The sequence below is a fragment of the Sciurus vulgaris genome (genome assembly GCF_902686455.1).
Source record: "Sciurus vulgaris genome assembly, chromosome: 4".
In the NCBI taxonomy this organism is placed as follows: Eukaryota; Metazoa; Chordata; class Mammalia; order Rodentia; family Sciuridae; genus Sciurus; species Sciurus vulgaris.
Window position 1 is genome coordinate 102,403,621 of NC_136464.1, and position 25,024 is coordinate 102,428,644.

Genomic DNA, 25,024 nt, shown 5'->3' on the forward strand with positions numbered 1-25,024 from the left:
TTAATTCAAGAGTTAATTCTGATTATACTCATCGTGGAATTAGGAAAGAAACCACATATTTTTCCTTTGCTTCAATCAACTTGGGAGTCTCACTGGATCTCTCTCTGTTTCCCCCACACCATCTATCCTGATTAAAAGGGAGTGCTCTTGGTACAAAAAGTGAGATATAAAAGGAGGAAGCATCCTGAGAGAAGAAAAGAATTAGCAGAGGCCTGCAAACTATCTTCTTTACCTTGTAAACATGCTGATGACAGATCTTTGGGAAAACTCACAGTACTTACTAGGAGAAGATCCTCAATTATTGGGTAGCTTCAAAAGGTGGCTTATTATAAATATGTCTGGAATTTATAGATTTATGAAGGATAATCCCCTTGAAAATGTCTTAGCTATGTGATTATCAGAGAAAAACATGGGTGTTTTATGATCAAAATAGCTCCTATGTGTAAGTTATGATCTGCATGTATCACACAGAGATTATTTCTGTTAAACCAAGGTCAATGCGTGTCTTAACACAGTATCAAAGAATCTAGGGAAAAGTAACAGGAGTCCCAGCTTCTCCATGTTCCCTTCACCTGTGTGTCTTAACTCTTATCTTTGAAAGTCTCAGTAAGTATAATGCTGAGTAAAATTTCTTATTCTTGTACACATGATTTGCCATCTTGGCCTTCTGTTAGCTCATCATATAAAAAGAAATAAAAACAAGCTAGTCAGAAGAGCTGTCATAAAAAACTCTTAAGTATCAGTAAATGGGAAAAAAAAAAAAAAAAACAGAAATAAATTGTAATCCAAGATGACTGCTCATGTCTAAATGCTCATGTCTAAATGCAGAAGAAAGACATTCCCAAATATGTAAGAGCACAGAGGATCTTTGATGAATCTTTTTTTAAATATAAAGACCACTGCCCCCTACTTTTATGTCAACTTTTATTTTAAAAATTAATCTGATAATGTTTTTAAAGAACCTATCTATAAATATGCACCAACTCAGCTAAATAATCTAATTTAAAATATTTTTTTAATGCGGTAAAGACTGGAAAGCAAAAAATCCTAGACATCTGGCAGAATTTTGAAGCAAAATCTTTCTAGGATCTCTTCACAATCTTACCTTTACTGTTCTACAGTATATACACAACATCAGAATAAAACCAGACATCAACATTATCACATCTATGATCTTATTTAATCATCAAAACAACTAAAAGACAAATTTTGCCTTTGCTACCATTTGTCGGTGAGCTGAAATAAATATGAGGATCAGAGGTGCCACCTGGTGTCCCTGTGCCGGAGGAGCTAATAGAATGGCGGCCCTATGTAGGACTAGGACATAACTTGAGGTCCCTGGAATCCAAGTCGGATGTCTTTCCACGTGGTTACCTTAAGTCACAGGCTTATGAATTGAAAAATCTTACACATTAATCCTGTCATAAACTATCTGACCTCTGAGGTGACTGGCCAGAAAGCAGCACAGTGGCAGAAACTCGGATCCAGAAAGCAAGCCTTTTGATGTTACCAGGTTTCATGCATCTCTTTTTAAAGAACAAAGCAAGTGCAACTTCCAAATCACAAATCTAAGAATGACTGTGCCAAAAATTTAATTACCAATGACAATCACCCTCCTAAATCAAAGCATCTCTGAAAATCTGTGAGGAAAGTGAACTGACCCTTATTTTTCATTTACAATCATCCTATCAACTTCAGAGCTGCACTAAAAGTTATGAACAGTCCTTTCAACACAATGCTTCACAGAGTATAAATATACTCAGAAGAATACTGGTTATGGCTCTTTTGTTATCTTTTCTTCATTTCCTGTTCCCACCTTCCCTTCATTCATTCCCATCCCTAGCGTAAAGTATCCCTGGAGTAGAAAACAAAACACAAAGCACAACCTCATACACCTTCTTTCCAAAATGCAAAAAAAGTGTTATTCGTATAGAAAGTGTATCCCATTATCTTAGTGAAAATAAAAATCCAAGTTGATTGAACAGAATAAAACACTTATGTAATTATATTGCTTGTTATTTTATTTTGAAATTTTTCTTTGTTCTCTAAAATGATCATTTGGCAGAGACATCTTCCAACCAAAAGAGAAAAATGCCTGAATAAATGTAATTAAACATGCCAAGATGTGAAATGCAAATGATAATTAGGTTGTTCATCAAAGTATCATAAATCATTAAAATCATTAGTTGTATAATATAAAGTTTGCTCCTAATTATTGATTCTTACCCTGATATTGTGCCATATCTTTTGACCAAAGAGTCTCTGTTCCATATTGAGTTTCATCATATAAAAATTTAACTTCTGTGGCCCCAGCATCTTCTGCATTCTGAATTAATTCCTAAACATGAAATATATCAAAAAAATAATATACTTAGTAACACAGTTATCTACTGTACATCTTTGTATTTAACTACAACAATTTAAAAAGTAAATATATTTAAATAAGGGAAATCCACTACTTATATCATTATCTTTAAGCTCTGGTGAGGTTACTATAAAAAGTAATTATTACATACATATGAAGTTGTGGTTGAAAAGTCCTTCTCCAATTATATACACCTAAAATTCATTTTTTAAGTCACCATTGCTAAGCTTAGCCTCTAAATACAAATCCTGGAACTATTTTCAACTGTCTCTACAATCTACCTAAAGCCTTTTATCTCCCTTAAAAAGAAATTATTTCCAAAAGCTGCACATCTTGTTCTCTGTGGGAGGTATAGCATGTTCTTTGAGTAATTTCCAAAAATAGACCTTCATTTGCTTACCACACTTAATATCAATCTATATGTTCTCTTTAATATGCTACATTCTTGACAGCCTGACACATGAAAATGGTATTCTCCTGCCTACGTACAAAGTGTGATGGTCGGGACTGTTTCAGTCCTTTCATTAAAGAGATAATAATATTGTTCTGTTGTTCACTTGGTGGATGGTGGCTGAGTGGATGGGTGAGAAGAACCCTGTAATACAGAAATGAAAGGAAAAACTAAGATTTACACCCATCACTGGCCTCAACAAAACTTCCAACCCCAACCACCCCAATCACTTCTAGATATCTACCAAAACTTGTGGAGTCCTGGTCAGTTCAAAGAAACTTCATATTAAAATTTAACCCCTACGGGCTGGGGTTGTAGCTCAGTGGTAGAGCACTTGCCTAGCATGTGTGAGGCACTGGGTTCAATTCTCAGCACTGTGTGTAATAAATGGGAAAAAAAAAAAAAAAATCCATCAATAACTAAAAAAAAAGATTTAATCCCTAGAGCCAGGTCATAAACATCAAAACATTGATCTGAACTCCACAGACATTAGCCAACCTAGCTTATATTCTTCAGATCTTGTCTAAAGAAAGGAAAGATCAATAGATGATAATTTCCCAAATGAGCTATGACTTAAACCAAACCAAATCAAGAGATTCTGCTTAAATAGGCAGAATCATCCTGTATTACCACACTCAGGAACCTGATTGGGGAAAAGTACTGTATTTTGCTGCACGATCGTCACCACCATATTAACATTTATTCAAGAGTACATCCTAACCTTGCCTTAAAGATAGTTTAGTAATAAATGAGTCTTAAGAAACACCAGCACAATTTAAACAAACAAAAACTTCACATAAGTTTGCACCCAGTTTTTTAACCAAAAAAATGGCATAAAATCTGCAACAATTATGCAATGAAATATAGTACCTCCTTATCTCCCCAGAACTTTGAGATCACTAATCAGAGGTAGGGATGAGTAAGAATTCAAGAGAGCTGACACTGGTACTATAGCAGTGTGGAGAGGAAAACCTTCATCAGAGTAGACAGGAGACACTTCCACGTGAAATGCAACAACTGCAACAAGGCTGAAGGAATAGTGCAGAACTAAGAAGTCAGGCTTGAGACCAGGCTTTGAGTTCATCAAGAGTACTGTGAAAGTTAGGGTGTCTCAGCTGTTCAACCCCAAACTTGGTACCTGAACTACTCCCTTCTACTGCATTCTAGTCAGCTACTAATTCCTCCTATTTACAAACTGCCCATTTCTCATAGGATTTTTAATTTTTTAAGCCCATTTTAATTCTATTCAGCCTAAAAATCTCTAAAAATTAGCAACCTTATTAATACTATGATATACAGAATAGGAAATAAGGATGAAAGAATTAGCAAAACACAATAGGAAGCCTACGAAATGATGGCACTTTAAAGGTTGGATCTTGTCTTCATTCAGATATTTGTGATTTATGGGTATTTCAGGAAACAGATGAAGAAAAAAGAAGATAAAATATTAAATCCCCAGCTCCAAATAGGATGGGAACCTTTCTCCCCAGCTATATTCCTCAGGGAATCACTTTCAAATTGATTCTGAGAAGCAGCAGCAATAAATTTTGCATTTGCTCTTGGGCAAGTCACTAAAATATCTGGACCCACTTCAACAAATACCACAAAAAGCGTTAGCTGAGGTACAGGCACTTTTTTTAAGGTTCCTATTAAATCTAGCACTAAAATATCCAAGAAAAAAAAAATTCTACTGAGTTGGCTACAAAACAGATATACACGACAAGCAAAGGAGAACGAATCACCAGCTGTTTGCAACAGACCTTGCTCCAACAACTGCCCATTTCCCAGCAATGATCCAAATCACTCAATGCTGAATTGATGAGACCCTACTCCTGTCAACAACTGCACCTTCATTCTGAATTCACTCTGTTCACTTCTCTCTGCCCCCATAATATATCCCAAATTCATACGCTTCCCAGCTTAATTTTCCTAAAAAAATCAATATAAAAAGTTTGCAAATTAACCTTCTGTGAACCATTGGTGTCCATTCTGAAACTCCTTCAACATCTCATCTCATGCCCATCATTAAAGGCGACACAGTGCTCACTCAGTGCCTAATTGAGCATGACTGTGAGCTCAAATGACCAGTCCTTACCATCTCTAATGAAATGAGGGCTAAGATACCAAAGACAACAAATACTAAACAAGTTAGGATAAAAACACATAATAATTGATCTACTTTCAAAATTCATTAAGGAAGCTTGTTATTAAACACAAAATCTAATTTCTGCAGTATCTTTCTTCATTGCTCTCTTTTATGGTAATTTGTTTTTTGTTTTTAATGAGTACATTCAAAAAGAATGTCCTTCAGTAGAAATAAATAACTAAAGTAATTATCCCAGTAAATAAACGTGCCCAAAAAAGTAAACTTCTAAATCCAAGAGCCAAATAGCCATGTGTTGCAGGTCCCTGGTATGAAGTTTACGTTAGTTTGGTTGGCTGGTAATTTGGCTGGTGTGTGATGCTCGTGCATAGTGTTCTACGCAACTTCTTGGAGCCACACTTTGTGGCTGATGACAGTACACAGCAGCTCAGTGAGCTCCTCTGCCCTGGTAACTCATATTCACACCAAGTCCATTCTCAAACTCATCCCATCCACCTATACACTGCAGTCACAGGTAAACAGATATAGTCATTTAAATCTAGACAAATTTTTAAAACTTTAAACCCTAAAAAATTTCTAAGAAATTTTACTGTGTCTCATTTTTATCAAAGAAAATTAAACATGAGCACAACACACACCCTACCTTAAGAATCTGCCCTCCTTCAGGATATCTTCTTAAAATGTCCTTGAGAAAATCAACAAGTGGTGGAGTTGTTTGACCAAATCGACCTAAAATACAAAATACCTTTAAAATCATTTAGAAAAAAATCCTTGATTCATCAACCATGTATGATTTGGTTCCATGACATAGATAACTATATAGATGGTATGAGACTGGTTTCATATATCTCATATAGGACCCCGGTACAAAAATCTACCTAAGCAATTCATTATAAAGTAAAGCAAACCGAATTTTATCAAATCTCAAGATTTTTAACTGAGATACAAATTAGTACTATCACAAAAGATTATTAATTCAAAAAAGAACACGATGGGGGTGGAAGTGTTGCTATTTTCCAAAGTAAACTAAATAAGTGGTGCTATTTGTCATTACTTTGCCAATATATTATTAGCCAAATAGTGGTGCCCTGCGTCACATACTTAATATTCTCAAATTCAACCAATGTTTTGATGATTCCAAAATTCAGCAGTCCGTGTCTCCATGGTTGTCTAATTTAACTACTCTGTAGCCTAGATATTCTTACATCAATCAATGAAGACACCTTCGAGAGCTAACAGGAAATTATAAGAATGAGTAGGAAGTAAATCCTCAGAGGCACACAATTTTAAAAATCTGTATGTAGGTAAAAAGTAATCAGTACTTTAAAAAAACTAAGTCATTACTATATGTTGAGTGCTCTTTATCAACTAGATAAGGAACCAGAAATGTTCCTGGAACCAGAATGTTTCCTGATTTCAAATTTTGCAGTATCTGCATATACTTAATGAAATATTTTGGGGATGGAACCCAACCCTACACATGAAATTAATTTACATTTCATATTTGCCTTATACACAACACTCTGATGATAATTTTCTACAATATTTTTAGTATAACTGTTTTGACTGTGAACTGTCACATGAAATCAGTCACAGAATTTTCTTTCCATTTGTGGCATCATGTTGACACACACGAAGTTTTGGATTTAGGAGCATTTTGGTTTCCTAGTATAGGGATACTCAACCTGTGCACATTTATTTGCACAGTTTTGGTACAACTATCCACCAAGAGCAAGACTACACAAGACCATTCCACAGACTACTATTCCTCTCTCACCCATCACTCATCTAGCTCCACCCATCCTTGTTCTCCATTAACCCTGGTATCCCCTCATTACATCCCAGCATTATAGGCATTCAATTCACCTTTTAAACACAATCATTTTTAAACCACTTTACTGAGGCATGACTGGCATACAAAAAACTACAGATATTTAATGTATAAAACATCAGGAATTTGGAGACAAGTACACCCATGAAACCATCAAACCATCATTACCATCAATCCCACTCATAAACTTATCCTTCACTTCCCAAAAATTTCTTCCCATTCCCTTTCTGTTTTTCTTTTGTTGAAGAGCAATTAATTTAAAATCTACCTTCCTAGAAATTTTTAAGTATACAACACAATATTCCTAATCATAATCAGGACCTATACTATACAAGTAAATCAGATCTAATTTCTTTGCAAAACTGAAACATTGTGCCGTTTGAGCAACACCTCCCCCCAGCCTCTAGCAACCATTTAACTCTCCCATTTCTACATAAAAACACAATCTTCATGTAAAGTTGATATTATACCTCCCCCTTTTAAGCCTTTTGACTGAAGGTTTACAAAAAGATGACAATTTTTGGAAGTCACATCTCCGATCTTGATCCAGTCAGGTAACTAAAAAGAAGAAGATAAAATGTATGAAAAGCAACATAATGTCTAATACTATAAATTCAAAACATTACCTCAAATTATTTTTCACTTAACTGATGCTTGGTAACTGTTCTTATCAGGAAATATTTTCCTCTGAAGTGAAGATTACAGGGAACAAAAAGTTAAAACCTTTATTTAAAAATTTAAAGAATTCATAATTTAAAAATTTAAGGATGCTTCTTTAAATAATTAGAAATAGATTGCACATATTTCTATTCGTGATAACTTACATCTTTGCGGTTATTTTTGTTGTGCAGTGCTAAGGACTAAATTCAGGGATTCACACATGCAAGGCAAGTGCTCTACCACTGAGCTAAACCCATAGCCCAAATACAGTTTTAAATGAATCAGATCATTGACATATAGAAAAGCATTCTTTTGATCAATATAACTAAAGTATATTTTTTACTCAGAACATAGGTCCATTAAACCTAAACAGACAATACAGTACAAAAGTGTTCTTAAATTGGTTAGAATATTTACTTTTTAGGGTACTTAACATATTAATATGTAAGGTAAATTTCTGTTTCTTGGTACTAGGGACTGAACTCAGGGGCACTTTATCACTGAGCCACATTCCCAGTCCTTTTTATTTTATATTTTGAGACAGGGCCTCATTAAGTTGCTCAGGGCCTTACTAAATTGCTAAAGCTGGCCTCAAACTTGAGATCCTCCTGCCTCAGGCTCTAAAGTCCCTGGATTTATAGGCATGCACACTATGCCAGCTCTCACATGGTCGCTTTCTTAGAAAGAGTTATACTAAGTAGTATTTCCCAAATTTTAGCAGCACTTCATAAAAATTTACTCTCAAAGAGCATCCCATAGGATTAGTATTTCTCCAGACACATACTTCACAAAATATTATCACAGGTGTTGCTACCAAAAAAAAAAAAAAAGGTATGGTGTGGAAAGAAGGGCCAAAGGAGCCCTTACGACCCCTGAAACCATTTTTGGTCTGTAACATACCTGAAATTGACTTTCCTGGAAAATGTCTTGATATTTGCTTCCCTTTGGGCAATTTTTCTACCATAAAAACAGGTACAAAATTTATTACTGTGATCCATAAGAGAGATTTTTTAAAAGTCAGATCAACTGGGTCCACTCTTGAGTCTTCCTAATATGGAATGACCTCATAAAGTCAACAGTGTACAAAACATTACTCAAAAGCTCACCTGAAGAACCACCTAATGTATACTTCACTGACAGGGTGGGGAGGACATTACTTACTATTCTAAACATTCAACATTTCTAACTGACTAGCACTCATCTTATATGATATACTCCAAGGTTTCTGAAATTCAACCTATGAAAAGGCAAAATCACTAACTCTCCTTCCAACACACTCTCTCATCTTTATTTCATCTCAAGTCCACCATACTGGGGAAACATCTCTCTCCAAACCACATTTCCAACTAACTTCTAGATCCCAGAAGGTCTATCCCTCGAATCTCTCTAACGTAACTTGCTCTTTTACATTCCCACTCACAGACCCTTCACATCTCTCTTCAATTTTTATACCCATCTCCCCTATCCAGTCTCCTTTCTATACATCATCCTCATCCTATTCCCATATGTAAAACACAAATCTGAGCACACTGGTACTATTCTGAGTTTATACAGTACTTTCATGCATATATTCCCACTGAATCTTTAAGCTACCCTACAAAATTAGTTTACTATTTGCACAGGTGCTTCAGCAACATGGATAAGAATATTAATAGCAGGACTGTTACCAACAAGAGAAATTTAGAAGCAACCCAAATTCTGTGACATATAAGTACAATATTATACAGCAGGTAAAAATGAATTAACTAAGCTACACACAATTTGGGTGAATATTAATAAAACAATATTGAATGAAAAAAACTAGTTCTAGATTACTACATATAGAAAAAGTTTCTTATAAACAGTTAAAAGTAAACAGTATGTTGTTTTGGTTATATATTTAGGTTACACACACATATTCACATACATTTGCATATATGTATACATAAAAAATACACTTACGTAGCATTAAAACAACACCAAAAGAGGCAACAAAATAATACACACATAAAGGAAGAAAGGCTGGAAAGATGACACACAGAGATAAATACAAACAACTGGACAGTGTTCTAATTCTCTACTGAATGATGTTATCATAGATTTTCATTCTACTGTTGGTTAATTAACTAAGGAATTACTAAAAGACAGCCCTGCATAAACCAAGGATTATTTCAATTTATTGTGTCTAAGGTACATTGAAAGAAAGGAAGGCACAAAGAAAGGCACTCAGGAAGGAAGGAAATCTATACTGCAAGATGTTTCCAGATCTTAAAGACTACTTAGAAAGGAAGAAGACACCAGATAGGACCACATCAAAGAGATATAACTGACTACAAGGGGCTAGCAATCAACAATTCTGGTAGACTGTAATCTGTGGCCCATTTACAGGGAAGTAATTCTCCAAAAGAGCAATCAAGTGCAGAGATACCTTTAGTAGCACCATCTCTTATTGAGCTTGACAAGATTTGGGAGTTTTGCTTAGGCCTCTCCCATACCTGAATACTCCAATCAGGCAAAGTAATGTTAGCCCTATTCAAACCTACAAGCAATGTGCCATATGAAATCCTAACAGTTACTCATTTCAACTATTTTTTTTTTTTTAACACAGAGATTATAAGACAATGTAAACATCTGAATATTGGCCTTATAGCCTTATCTGCCTTATAAATTTCAGAGATGTTCATCTTGATTTACTAGGGAACAATAACTCTCTCCAAATTATTAATCAAACAATACAATATTAACTACTACCTTAATCTCCCAACACCTCTTCCTTTGTTTAGCTATCAAAGATAGAGATGCTGAAGAGTAAAAAGCTGGGGAGCAGGAGGCATGGGCAGCATTCATGATCCATTAAAAGACAGAAAAGTAATAAATCAAACTTCTGAGTTGGAGGCTCAAACACATTTGGTAAAAAACAAAAAGGGTCAGGAAGTGGCATAGCTACAATTTACAGGTTTGGCCTCTCCTTGGGGCAGGAGGTAAAGTGAGACATTTACGAGTTCCACTTTCAGACCAGAAAAAGCAAAACAGAGACAAAGAGAAAGAGTATAATAGATGACCAACTGAGGACTAAGTAAGAGGTTATTACTGATAAAATCTAATACCAACCCAAACCAGTAAGTGACAAGGAGTTGTCAATAGCTTTAATTTCCAGCCCATCCTTAAGTATTCAGAATTACCATAAATAATTCTAATCTAAAAGTTCAAAGCAGCATGAAAACTAAAAAGGAAAAGAAACTTTCATTTCTGTGAAATATATGCTTACATAAGGTGTCCCTTTTGGATGGCATCAGCCCACTATCTTTGAATCAGAACTGTGCCCTCTACTTATTTTCTGCATGAAGTTCATACTTAACTTTTAAAGTTCATATGTTAATAGTGCAAATCCTTCCCCTCTGTTTCAAAGAGCTTTGCATTTGACTTCTATTTATCCGCAATAGATAAATAGATCCTCTATGAAACAGAACAGTAAATAGTCCATAGACTTCGGAATCCTACAGACGTGGGTTCAAATCCTGACCTGATACTGCATCTCTTTGAACCTTGGCTCACCCTTGAGTTTCAGTCCCAGAGCTCCAGCTGTCTGTTGGATTTCACTATCCAGTGAGGACCTTAAAATTGGTTAAAATTAGTTTTATTGTATTAATATTAGAAATAAAAACACAGAACCCAATATATGAAGTAATTTGGCCTTTGTCATATATGTACATTGATAAAATAGAAAATAGGATCTAGGTCACTCTCTTCTCTGTTGTGTACATTTTCCTAGATCCTTCTTTGAGGTCTCACCATCAGCTAAACCAAATATAAAAGCAAACTGATCACCATACCTCCTCCCCTAATTAGTTGCCCCTCTATACTTACTTATCTTTGCTAAATAAACCCTTATTTTCCTGATCTGACTTTAGTTTTGTGACATCCTTGACAAGGTCTTTTGACTCATTTATTCTACATCCACCCTCAGATCCTTGAGATCCATTTGGTACCAAACTGCCATAATTCTTTTATAAAGTCTCCTGTAAATCTTTTACTTTTAGTTTCACCTTCACAACCACAGTCTAGAACCTTGTGGCCTCATATCAGGACAGTGTCCTACCTGGTTCCTTTTCACCCAGCCAACCAATCCCAAACATTATGCCACTGCAACTTCTATCATCCCCCATATCCAGGATTTGCACAGACATCTGGTAAAACACTTCCAATGGTAAGACTGAGTCACAAATGAGCCTTGAGGTATGATCACATCTAGAGGACAAGATGACAAAGTAGAACTAGAAGACTAACCAAAAATGTGGGCACAGAACCAAGAGTAGAAAGGAAAGGGAGGTTATGAGATAGGGTGGGCACAGAAAAAGAGAGAGGAATGACAGTATGATCCTTTTCAACTTTGTCTAAAGTCCTCAATCAAGTCAATGTCTACATGCCAAGGAACACCTCAGGGAACTGATAAGGACTGAGCCCACCCACAAAGGAGCATAAGAACAGATCAGTCAGATACCTATATCTAAGTAAGCAAGAAAAGTGACTCAGGTATATGGAAAGTCAAGAATACAATTAAGGATAAAAATCACCAGTACTTTATTAATTATATTAGGTAGTAAGGAAATCCAATAGTAGAAATGTCATTCTGTGTTGTTCAAGTACTTCTTATCTATCTGTTCAACTCCCTTTGACTCTTTCAAATCCTGAAAATGATGCTTTTTCATATAAAAATGTGAACATACTAGACTAAATGAATTTTCGTAAAAATGTCTTCAACTAAATTACCCCTTTAAGAAAACTGTAGAATTTCCACCGATCTTAAAGGATACATATCACACTATGAAATATTACTTTTTTCTGAAGTTTTGATCTACCAAGTTATTTGTGAGTACTTCAAAAGTTTTAATGTAAGATCTCTCCTCCAAATTTGAAAGCTGTACTAGTAAGTTATGTCTGAAGATCCTTTTCAGTACTAAATATCTACAATTCAGAAATGGGGGGAAACTTCCAAGATATCAACAGTGAGGATATTTAACAATATTCCAGTTAAACTGAAAACATGAATGGAAAGGGTGAATAATGATTAAGTCACTTCCATAATGATGTCTCTAAAGTGAAAAAAAGAAAAAAAAAAAAAAACTCCTCAGGTTACAACGTCCACTTAAAAATTATCTTAATTTCAGTAAATGAAGATTCGGGCAAAAAATTGGTGGTGTGGGCAATACAAATGTTGGAATTTACCAAGCACTATTAAATCTGAGTGACCGTCTTCCATGACACTGAGTAAAGCTCCTCGCTCCTTTATCAGCAAGCGGTGATGTGCTACACCCCAACAAAGGGGCAGGCCCTGGTTTCAGGGACCGGAGACGCCCCTTCCACGCCGCCCGAGTGCGGCCGCCTACCTCTCTGTCGCCGCGCCACAGCCGCTGCTCGGACACCGGGAAGCCAGTCTCGGCGAAGATGCGCTCCTTGAGGTCGCGCGCGGTCCAGGAGGCCGGCACCTCCACGGTCCTGCAGCCCACGCAGCCGGGTAGGACGGTCACGCGGACCCACCTGCACCAAAGGCAAAAGGACTCTCAGTGGGACCACGTGGGGAGGACCGGCCCCGCCCCGAGTCCACTGAGCGCGCCCAGCCTCCGGGTCTCTGGCGCCGGACCCCCACGCGGCCCTCGGCCCTGCCCAGGCTGGTTACCTGTCCCCCATGGCGGGCGTCCTCAGCCGCGGGGCCGGTGTTCGCCCCCCAGCACCAGCGCCTGGTCACCGCCAACCCCGCCGCACGGAGAGGCCCTGCGCGGGCCCCGAAGGCGGGATCCTCATGGCGCAGGCGGCGCTGCTGCGGTGAGACTCAGCCACAGCCCGGGGAGCTACAGCCCAAGTGAGATAGAAATGCAAGAGGAAGCCCCGGCGGAGGAGGAGCAGACCCAGGCGGCGGCGGCGCGCTCCAGAACAGCAGGGCCCTTGCAGGCGCCGCCGCGGGCACGCGCCCGCCCGCCCGGACCGTTAGCTAAGGAGACGCCCCGCCCCGTCCTTCAGGCCCCGCCCCCTTCGCTGAGGAGCCGCCTGAGCCCGGCTTAGTCCAACCAGAACTACTAGCCGAGTAGCTTCCTCCTGGCCCTTCACGCCTCATACCTCCAGGTCAAGTCACGCCCCACTGCACGCAACCTGTAACTGAGGATCCCGCCTGGCCCCGGCCTCCAGGCCCCATTTAACCCAACCCCTCCAGGCCCCGCCTGCCTTGGCCCTGCCCAGCCCCGCCCAGCCTAGCCCAGACGCTTCACTGCAGCCCTAACCTCAAACTCATGGCAACGGTATTTGCAGAATGTACATGTAGGGAAGAAAGAAGTTTTCCCTGATGGAGTTGAACAGTGCCTTTAAATGCTGAACTAGACGATTGTAGGGCCTACATCTTCAACTTTTCAATGGAATCATCTAAATAAGATTTACTGTGGCCTCAGGCATGAGAGGGAAACGTGATTGCAAAATACAAATGTCTTCCGTGGTTTTGTTTCGTGTTTGCTTTCAAGGCACAGAAGTAGAATGAGTGATTCGGTTTGCCCAAGGAAAAGCAGCCAACAGCAAAGTAATAGATGAGAATACACATAAATATGTATGTTATGGTATGTTAAAAACAGTGAAGGGTTATGGAAAATAATATTCCTGCAAGACAACTCCCCAAGAAAAACGGAGGGACAGTGTGGCTTGGGAGGAGGGAGGAGAAATTAGCCAAGCATTAAACCTCTCTCAGTACATCCTTTCCCAATAACAATGGGCCCTGAGGGAATAAGGCCAACTTTCATCCCTTCCCAAGTTCATCTCCAGCTTTTGGACCAAAAGCAAATATTTACCCCTTCCCAACACCAGTGCATCTTGAAGGAAGGAGGCAAGTACTGAAATGCTGGGCCCTTGACTTTGACCTCCCCCCATTGCAAATTAGCCCTAAATGGAGGCACAGCAAACTATGGATTCCAGAGAAAGTAAAACAGTGGGCAAGACTGGAGTACTTGTCCCTCGGGATCTGAAGGAGTTTCAATCTTTTTTATAACCGCCTTCCTAAGTTAAGTTCTAACCTGTACAATTAGCCCCTGACTATCCAAACTGCACGTCCGCAGTCTCCAACGAAACTATAAAAACCCAGACTCCTTCTGTAACCTGGGGGCCAGCTCCATACCCAGAAAATGGGCCCTCGCATGCCTGATTGATGGACCTCACTGCGGAATAAAGGAAAGCTTGCTGATCTGAGGTTTGTTTCCCATCTCCTGCCTCCGTCATTTGTGGGCCATGAGCTTACACATAGATTTCTTATTTTGGTGATATTATCATTGGTAGCCTGAGTCTCCCCATAGCACCTGCAAGCTCCTTGAAAGCAGGACCTAGTTAATAGAATCGCCCTCCATCATAATCAAAGTCGCCTGATAATTGGCAAGTGTAGGGGTCTTGGTAAGACTTCAATGAATACCAGGCCCTTCCTTTGGCTTATTTTTTATAGGCATGGATGACATCTATTAAGGCGATTAAAAAAGCTACATAATGAACAACTAAACTTGTATGTTTAAACACCCTGAAGAGACTAGAATTTTAGAATTGACCCAAAAAAAGTGGTATAAATTGAATTACCACTTTTCTCCTCCCAAAATAATATACCTATGCAGAACTCATCATCAGTAATAACTACATAGCATATCCTTACAGCTCTTCATTCCTCTTAGTGTAGTTAAAAGGTAAAGTGATATAAGTAATGCTTGTCTTTTCCTACTTGTAAGGCAGTAAGCATGTTCAATCAATTGGAAGAGAACATGGTAATTCAGTGTAACGATCAGGCCAGAAAACCTAATGAATAAATATCTACTTCTTTAATCAGATAAACGTGTACAAGCAAATATATTAGAATATCAACAAATGAAAAAATGTGAGCTCTTGCCTATCCAATAACATCTCCATCTGTAATATCTCTCCCACATAACATCTCTAGCTCTATTTCTCTCTGTGGTTCAGGTGCCTTGTTCAATTAGTCTTCAACACCTGGAAACTCACCCCTGCTACAGTGTCACAGCACTCCCAGAATCCAGGACAAATCCTTTGTTTAAAAGATTTCAGGGTTGGTTAGATAGGAACAAGAAGTTCTGGTGTGTTATTGCACAATAGGGTGACTATTATAGATACCAATAATGTATTATATATTTCAAAAAGCTAGAAGAAAGGATTTTGAAAAGTTTCATCATAAAGAAATGATAAATGTTTGAGGAGATAAATATTTGACCTGATTTTAATAGTATGTGATGCATGCATGTATCAAAATATCACATGGTACCCCATAAATATGTTAAAAAAAAAAAAAAGACTTCAGAATAAACCTTTAATTCCACCAGCTTTCTTTGTGCTCTTTCCTTGTGAGCCAAACAGGATGTGATGACAATGGAACCTAGAGGTGGTGCTAAGGACTTGAGAGACAAAGAAATGACCTCAACCAAGAGTTCACAAGAAGTGAAACAGATTCAATTGAGGAAAGAGACTGGTCAGAAGATGCTTTGAACAGCTGGAGCTCAAAGTGTCCTTCGGATATAATTTGAAGGTTAGTTATTATGGACAATACAGACCTGGGACTCAGGAGAGATGTCAAAACTAATGTAGATTTTGGAAACACTTATTCAATCATTAAGATAATATGTATTGCACCATTGCAGGGCCCTAATTGGACATGTCTCAATAGTGAGGATACAATGAACAAAACGAAGTTCCCAAGTAGTTTAATGGGTAGAGAGTTTCAGTTTTACAAAATGAAAAAGAATCTGGAGATGGATGGTATTATACAACATTTTGAATGCATCTAATATCACTGACTTGCACATTTTAAATGGCTCCAATGGCAAATCTAGGATTATGTGCATGTTACCATTACAAAAAAATATTTTTAAAATAATTTAGAAACACTAAAGAAGTTGATGAGAAGAACTGCCAAGATTTGGTGCCAGTGGCAGATAGAGGGTAGGTGGTAGGCTAATTATGATACAGGTCACATCACCAACCAGAATTTAATTACTATACCCTGGCTGGCAGGTGATAAGCTGCCAAAGACTGCAAGGCCAGGAAGAGAGCAAAGATGAACTTGAGCAACTAGTACCTGACTGAGGCAAAAGTGACAAAATATGAGCAAGGTATTCATAATTTATACTAGTAAAAGACAGACCTTAAGTTCTGGAAGGTTTTGTGTTCTTGTATAGAAGAAAGGTTTCTAAAGTATGTTATCTGAGTAAATGACAGGATTATTTCATCAATAAATATACATGAGAATAAAGAGAGAAAAAGAAAGAAAGAAAGAAAGAAAGAAAGAAAGAAAGAAAGAAAGAAAGAAAGAAAGAAAGAAAGAAAGAAAAAAAGAAAGAAAGAAAGAAAGAAAGAAAGAAAGAAAGAAAGAAAGAGAGAGGAAGGGAGGGAGGGAGGGGAAAAGGAAAGGGAGTTGGAATCCAAATTCCAACTTCAGTGAGAATCTTGAGGGTTAGAGGGATGAAATGATTTTCCCAAAGTCAAAGTCACATAGCTGAGAAATGGTAGAGCCATACTTGGAACCCAGGTCGGCTTCCAAACAACAGGATCTTTCCAAGATGGAGTGGGCTAAACTGGTAGTTATTAAAAACCATTAAATATATTTTTAAAGAATAAAAAATACATCCAAAGTCCTTAACTTCATGCTTTCATTCTAAGGAAGGAAAACAAAAATAAATAGACAAATAATATATGAATCCCTCCTATGATGTCAGATAACTTTAAGTACTATTTATAGAGGGAGGGGTATGCAGAGCAAGATAGAAGAGCAAAGAACACAGAGTATTATAGAATTCCTCTCTGAGATATGGCCTTTAATCAGAGGCCTGAGTGAAATGGAAGTAATTGAGATTGCACAAAAAAAGTGAGAAGAAAGCAAGATCAGAGCAACTGATGTAGTTCACACTCTGATCATCCTAGACCTAGACAGGTACCATCACATCCCTACCCTGACAGAGACCTCTAGTTTCTTCCTCTCCAATTCATTTCCCAACCTGCCATAACATCAGATTCAGAATTGATGTCTGTTTTGTTTATTTATGGTTTCCTACAGCCAGAAAGAGATCTTTGAGAAGAGGTGCTCACTCAGGAAATAGGAAGAAGGGTAAAAGGAAGGATGAAAGTAAGGAAGAGGTTTTAAAGGGAAAGAGGGAGGAAAAGAGTGGGGTGGGGCAGGAGGAAAGGAAAGAAGACAGGAAAGAGCTTCTTGAAAACATGAAAAAGCAGAAATAAATTAGTTCAAATATTATTTGTAGTTCTACCACTATGTACATTTTTGTACATTGCCATTAATTTAAGAATTTTTAGTACATTTGTAATTTTACCATGAGTACATAGCATTTTCCAACATTTTTATCATTCTATAAACTTCATTTCTAATTTCTGCATAACCATTCCACTGGGAAGAAATATCTTGGTCTACCTAAAAGTGTGCATTCTAATATTTCAAAATTGCAATAAATGTCTTGGTTCATTGCTTTTGCCACCATTTCCAATGAGAAGGAAGTTTGCAAAACTGACATGTTCTAAGAAATGTTTAGTTGAGTCTCAACTCATTCTGCAGAAACAGATTCTCAAGTGCAATCCAGTGTGACATCAAAACATGAGGCCCTTTCTTTAGAGAGAGTCCATACCAATAAGCCATGGGGAGGCACAGTACCACCTGGTAAGCTATTTCAATTGTAGAAAATAAATTAAATAGAACTGATTTACTGCACAAACTGGACTCCACAGGATGGAAGCAGAAAACAATATTAGTCCTTCTCATGGTACCCCATTTTAAGTTGTTTCTTTCTCTCCTTATATCTGACTGAAGAATGTGGTAGAAACCCAAGTCCCCATCACTCCGGAATGATGAACTTCTTCTAAACTCTAAACTGAACTGATTTTAGTAACAGAAAATCCTATCTCAGGTAATAATCAAAGCTAGTTTGGTCCAATGTAAAAATTATTAAACAGCTACCAGGTTCCCTTTACCCTGGTATCCTCCCTTTACCCTCCCTCCATTCTCTGCCACACATATTGTGTGGACTGTGGTTCAAAAGTATAGTATGAGTCTGAGAGTGAACTTCCCAGTAACAGAGCTTAGTGATTTTATGAATGGAATGTGTCTCATAGCATATCTTTTATCAGAGGGAATCAATCAAATCATCCTTTCTGGTGAATGGTCACTAGTTACATGATGACAAAAGTAGAGCCAATTATAATTCCTTTGTTTAATGAGACAGCAGAAGACAGCTAGCTAGAAAATTAAAAAGTAAGGCTACTGCATTTACACAATTCAGATAAGTCCCAAAGAATGAGTAAAACTAATAAGCCAAATAGACAAAAGGAAATGATCTTTAAGGAGAGAAAACAGCACTTACAAAATGATGGAGTCAAATACACCAATAAAGCTGAGAAACTTCTAGTAGTTTCATGTGATAGAATTTGTGAGTGGTGAGGAAATGGTGATCCTGGAGAATTTTGCAGGAATGTGGTCATGAAGTCTCCCTTATGTCACATAAAAGGTTGCCTGAACGGAAAGGGGAGCCACTTTAGATCATCTAGAGAGGTGATCACAACTGCATTTTACAAAGATTCCTCAGGCAGAAATATTGAGGCTGACGTGGAAGAAGTAAATATGTAAAATAGGAATAATACAAAGAAAAAGATGTTTCCATGAGATTAAGAGAAAAGCTTCAAGAAGGAATAGGCAGTGATAAGTATCACATAGGTTAAGTACTCATAGGAATTGACAACTCGAAGGTCATCATTGGCTTAGTTCTATGCTCCAGAATCTTCAAGAATTTTCCAATGACTAGGATCAAGTACAAGTTATCCTGCATGGCATGAAAGGCCCATCGCAACTTAACCCCCCGTCAATCTTGTGAGATTCTTCTAGGTCATCCCAGGAACTGCATGAAACACTGTTTCCATGACCAGTTCACAACCATATGTAACATTTATGGAGTCTTACCATGTGCCAGGCACCTAGCAATACCCATCTGTGATTTGGCTCACTCGCTCTTCCCAACAAAACCATGAAGTAAATAAAACCTCAATTTTTTAGATAAGAAAAATGAGTCTAACCATCCTACCTATATTCTCAAAGATAAACATGAGAAAGACAGGATTTGAGTCCAGGTAACCCACACCGAGAGCCCAAGCACTATGAAGTGTTAACGCTATTAGACATGCTTTTGGCTGCAAGTAACTGATTGACCAGCAATAGCTTAAGCTGATAAGGGTTTATTTTTCTCACATGTCAAGAAGTCTGTGGGAGGAACATACTTCAACAATGTCACGACCAGAGTCCTAGTCATGTTTTGTGTCATTCTCTCCTTATCCTAAAAAGTGAATACAACTAGCTCTGCTGTATTCAAATTTGATGTAGGAAGAAGAGGAAAGGGGTGGATGTCAGTTGCGTCTGTCTGGTTTATCAGGGAAACAAGATGTTTCCCAGCAGACTTCTATTTCTCCCTTGTTGATCAGAACTTTATCACATGGCCACCTCTGGCTCCAAGGAAAGCTATGAATATTTACCTTTCTAAGCCTCTATAAAATGGAAGGTTTCAGCACAAGAGTAGAGATTTGTGAGTGACTACTGGATCATCCAACAATGTCATCTACATCATCGCTCTAATGTACATAGTAATTATTTTAAAGTGTCCACAGAAATATTAGAAAACAACAAGTAAGTTTTAAAAGCCTGCTAGTAACATAATGAAAACACGTTGTTAAAAGCTGTTGGTGAATGAGGATATTTCATGCAAGTAATTTTTCTCTGCTTTGGGATGGGAATTTGGAGAGATCCCATGTCTTTTCTGTTCACTCTTATTTAATGACAGTTTTGAGATCGCTTTAAATTACCAAAAAAAAACCTCTTAAATTCTATGATTAGAACAAGTGTAGCCAAAGTCATCAAATAAAATTTTCACCTTCCCCATTCAAAGATTATATTTCTCCTTGTTCCTGCCATGACCAGCCCATATTCCTCTTCCACTAAGGAGGCATGAGTAGCTTCTGCTTTTTCCCTGTTCCCCCAAATAGTTACCTGCTACTTGACCTCACCCATTTCAAAGCTGGGAATATGGGGAAGAAGCATAGGGCTGTTCCTACTTGGTTGAATGGCTGTGAGCCCTGTGTTGTCTGTCAGGTAATTAAAGCTCACCCTTTATCTTGTGGCACTCTTGGAAAGTCCCCCCCACTGAGGACCTCTGTGGACCCTGGTAAGTATATTTTTATACCTGATGGTCACTTGTGTCTCCCTACACAACCTTCAGGCATTCCACATCACCTCCTACGTCTTGTTCCTGAGGTCTCTCTTCCCCTCAAGAATCCCTTTAGAAGATACTCCAAACCTACCCAACTCTGATGCACTCCCACTTGGCTCAGGTATGCTCTACGGAAAATTCTTTCATATCCCTTACCTGACAAGCTCAGGCTGTACAGAACAAGGCTAGGCAGGAGACTCCCTGCTTCCTGGGGGTGTTCCTGCCTTCAGCCCGAGTCAGAACTGAGCCCCTTGGTGTCTGTGGTTCACCAGGACTGATGTGCAGGAGGTAACTCCTCTCTACTCTTGTTTACAGTCACATCTGTGACCAAAAGAAAATCTCTACAAAACTTCTCTCCTTCTCTTTCCTCTGGCTCAAGTGTTTCAAAGTCATCTTGCTCTTAGAGGCTTTATAAATAGTGTTCATGAGGAGGGATTTGTCACCCCAAAATATTGGTATGCAGTATCTACTGTCAAAATGGAAGTAGGACACATTTTTGTTTAGAACATTTTTTATCTTAGATATACATGAGTCCCTAGTACTTTGTTCCTTCAAAATTTGTAAATTGTGTTAAAATATACATAACTTCAAATTTATCATCTTAGCCATTTTTATAGATATAGTTCAGTGGCATTAAATAAATTCAAAATGTACAGCAATTACCATCATCCATCTCCATAAATCTTTCCTTCTCGTAAAACTGAAACTCTACACATTATATGAAAGCCTACCATTCCCCTCCCCCAGCCTCTGGCAACTACACTCTACATTCTTTCTCTATGATTTTGACTACTCTACATACCCCATATAAACGGAATCATACACTGATTTTTGTGACTGCCTTATTTCCCTTAACATAATGCACTCATTTTTACTGCAAAAATTTCCTTTTTTCTTTTCTTTTTTTTCTTTTTTGTGGTACTAGGGATTGAACCTAGGGCCTTGCACTTTCTAGATAGGCACTCTACCACTGAGCTAAATCTCTAGTCCCCAAAATTTCCTTTCTTTTGAAAAATATTCCATGGTAAGATCCATTAATCTGTTGATGGACACTTGGATTGCTTCCAAGTTTGGAATTTTGCACATAATTCTTACATGAATATGAATGTACAAATACCTACTTGACACTCTGATTTCAATTCTTTTGGTTACATACCCAGAAGTAAAACTATTGAATCAGAACATAATTCCATTTTTTATCTTTTGAGGAACTGCCACACTGTTTTCCATTTCCATGTGCCTATACCATTTTATCACTAACTGTGTATAGGGGTTCCAATTTCTCCATTTTTTTTAAATGTAGTCATCCTAATGGGTGTGAGGTAGTATCTCATTATGTTTTAATTTGCATTTCACTGTGATATCTAATAGCTTTTTGTGTGCTTATTGGTCATTTGCATATTTTCTTTGGAAAAATGTCTTGTTCTTTGCTTATTTTTGAATGAGGCTTGGGTTTTGGTTTTTGTTTGTTTCATTTTTGAGTTTTAGAAATTCTCCATATATTTTGGGTAAATGCATTTTGAGATAGATGATTTGAAATATTTTCTACTGCTCTTCAAGTTGCTTTATTACTCTATGTGTCTTTAGATACACAAAGGTTTTTAATTTTTTTTTTTTTTTTTTTTTTTTTTTTTTGCGGTGCTGGGAGTTGAACCCAGGGCCCTGTGCTTGCAAGACAAGCACTCTACCAACTGAGCTATCTTCCCAGCCTGGTTTTTAATTTCCATGAAGTCCAATTTATGAGTTTTTTCTCTTGTTGTCTGTGCCTTTGGTGTCATATCCAAGAAATCACCACCAATCCAACATAGTGAAGCACCTGCCCTATATTTTTTCCTAAGGGTTTATAGTGTTAGATGTTACATTTATTTCCTTGATCTATTTTTTGGTAATTTTTATATGGTGTTAGTTAAGGGTTTGACTTCACTCTTTTATACCATTTGCCTGGCACCATTTTTGAAAATATTGCCCTGTGCCCACTAAATGGAATTAGCAACCCTGTCAAAAATCATTTGCCCATGTGCTTAAAGATTTACCTCTGGGTTCTTTTTTTCTATTCTACTGGCCTGTCTTTATGTTAGCAGAACACTGTATTGATTACTGCAGCTTTGTAGCCAGTTTTGAAATTTGGAATATGAGTTTTCCAACTTCATTCTCCTTGTTCACTCTTGCATATTTGGAGCCCCTCAAGATTCCATATGAATTTTAAGATGAATTTATCCATGTGTGTGAAAAGTATCATTGGAATTTTTGCGACAGGGATTGCACTGAATCTTTAGATCACTTTGGAGAGTAGTGACATTTTAATAATATCAAATCTTCCAATCCATGACCATGGGATGTGTTTCCATTTATTTTATGTCTTTTTAAGTTTCTTTCAGCAACCAAGGTTTTGTTTTCATTGGATAAGACCATCAGCAATTTTTCATGTTAAATACACATTTCCAAGTTAAATTCTGTTCTCGTAGAACCCAAGAGAGGAAAAAATATAAATAATATATAAATCAACAAATATGCACATTCACTAATTCATAGTTCAAACACCAACCATACACCAGAATTCCTGCAGTTATAAAACATCCCCCAGCTTCCTTGAGGCCCCCACTTTCATGTACACAGAGAAATAAGTACAAAGTGGAGCTAAATCCTCTGAAGAAACATAGTGGGCAGAGGACTAGAAAATGATGTGGATCAGTGGGCTACACTACAAGGTGTCATCTGAGAAGGGGACCAAATGTAACACGTGAAAAAACACAACAAAGGAAGCAGGAGGATGCTGTTGGGGATCTAGGAGACATGATCCTCGCCCCAATGTCAATTGCAAGGATATGATTTCTCCTCCATAAAAGGGAAAATAAGCTATTCTAGTTCATTCTCCTTAAATCCTCTCACCTTATTGCCCCAATTTCCAGTTAAAGTACTTAAAATTGAGATGACACTCACATCAGAATCCTACCTTTCATAGAATATCTACATGGAAGATCTCTTCTAAAATCAAACTCCCTATTTAATTGAAGCATTCTTCAAATTGATGGATATTCTTGTATAACACTGGTTTTTATTTTTAAATTCAGTGTGTACTATGTCCTTAAGGGAGAAGCACTATATTTGTATTTTTATTCCTACAAGACAGCTGGTGTGTGTGTGAGGTGAGCGTGTGCTTGGGCTTGTAGAAAACAATTGTCCCTTTCTTTCAACACACTACAAGCATTTATGACTCTGAGCCATAATGAACTGTTACCACTGATGGAAGGTGACCACAGGACTTCCCATGTGTTCCAGGGAGAGTCTGCACAAGTGCAATGAGGAGAAACCTCCATATCCCCTTAGCGTCCATGAAAGCCTGAAATTTCTTATGCAGTCTTGGCAGGACACACAGAACAATCAAGGAAAAAGATGGCAAGACATACCCCAGATCCAAGACAGCAGGGCTCGATAAGATAGCATATGGTGCCATTAGCAACACTTTTACCTCAGCGCAAAACCTTGCATCTCTATGCTTATCTCACAGAGGCTTCTTCCCTTCCTTACCCTTGAGTTTCTAACCTCGATGTTGTTAAACACCCTCCATGCAGCTTTCTATCACATTCACTAGACCTTGAAAGAACAGACAAGTGCATTCTCCTGAATAGATTCCACTTGTTCTCTGCCAGGCTTCTCGTGACTCTTTCCTGGGGGCATCCCCACACCTGCCCTCTGTCTCCCCAAAGCCCTTAATTTGCCATCTGCTCTTCCTGGGGGCACCACCAGCATCTCCCTTCTCCTCCCCTCAGGCCTCTCTGGGAATGAATATTCATGTACAAATTCCATTTGGACAAACAATTTTGAGTTCAGAACATGAGTACATGTGAAATGAATTGGTGACCCAATGCCTGCAGAAAAGCAAGACAGCAGACTGCAGGTGGCAGTCAGAGTCTTGTAGAAAGTACAGCTGCAGAGAACTAGAGCAAAATCAATGTGGATGCTGAACTCAGGATGAAAAGTCGTGTATTAGTGGCTTCTCTGTGTCACTCAGATGAGAGGCAGTGACCTTAGCCCAACAAACTCTCAGTGGTCAATCACTCCATTGTCCTGGACTTATCTCCCCTGGGCTCCATATCCCCCCAGCATCCCCTGCATCATCTCCCCCATAACATTGTATCACAGCCTCACTTGGCACCTTCGGTGTTTGAACACCAAAGCATGTTCCCTGCCCCAGGGTCTTTGCTTTTGCTGTTTTTCCCAATTAGTCTAATCTTCTCACCCTCTCATCTCCTGTGTTTAGGTGTCATCATTTCCAGGAGGCCTTCTTCGTGACTGGCCTATAAAAATGGCAACATACCCAAAGCTGTGCGCTTCTTTTCATCCCTCTTAAATT

The 25,024-nt window shown here is 38.1% G+C and overlaps 1 protein-coding gene across 2 annotated transcripts in view; it reads right to left on the minus strand.

Annotated features, from left to right (window-relative positions):
- The window catches only part of SACS (sacsin molecular chaperone), a 102,568-nt gene that overhangs the window by 43,632 nt on the left and 33,912 nt on the right, over window positions 1-25,024 (minus strand). For both annotated transcript variants that reach the window (XM_079138811.1, XM_079138810.1), the window contains exons 3-6: window positions 12,778-12,928; window positions 7,222-7,309; window positions 5,564-5,649; window positions 2,227-2,338 (exon numbers count right to left, since the gene is read on the minus strand). In XM_079138811.1, coding sequence (XP_078994937.1) covers window positions 2,227-2,338; window positions 5,564-5,649; window positions 7,222-7,309; window positions 12,778-12,928 — 437 coding nt within the window. The remainder of the gene's footprint in view (window positions 1-2,226; window positions 2,339-5,563; window positions 5,650-7,221; window positions 7,310-12,777; window positions 12,929-25,024) is intronic.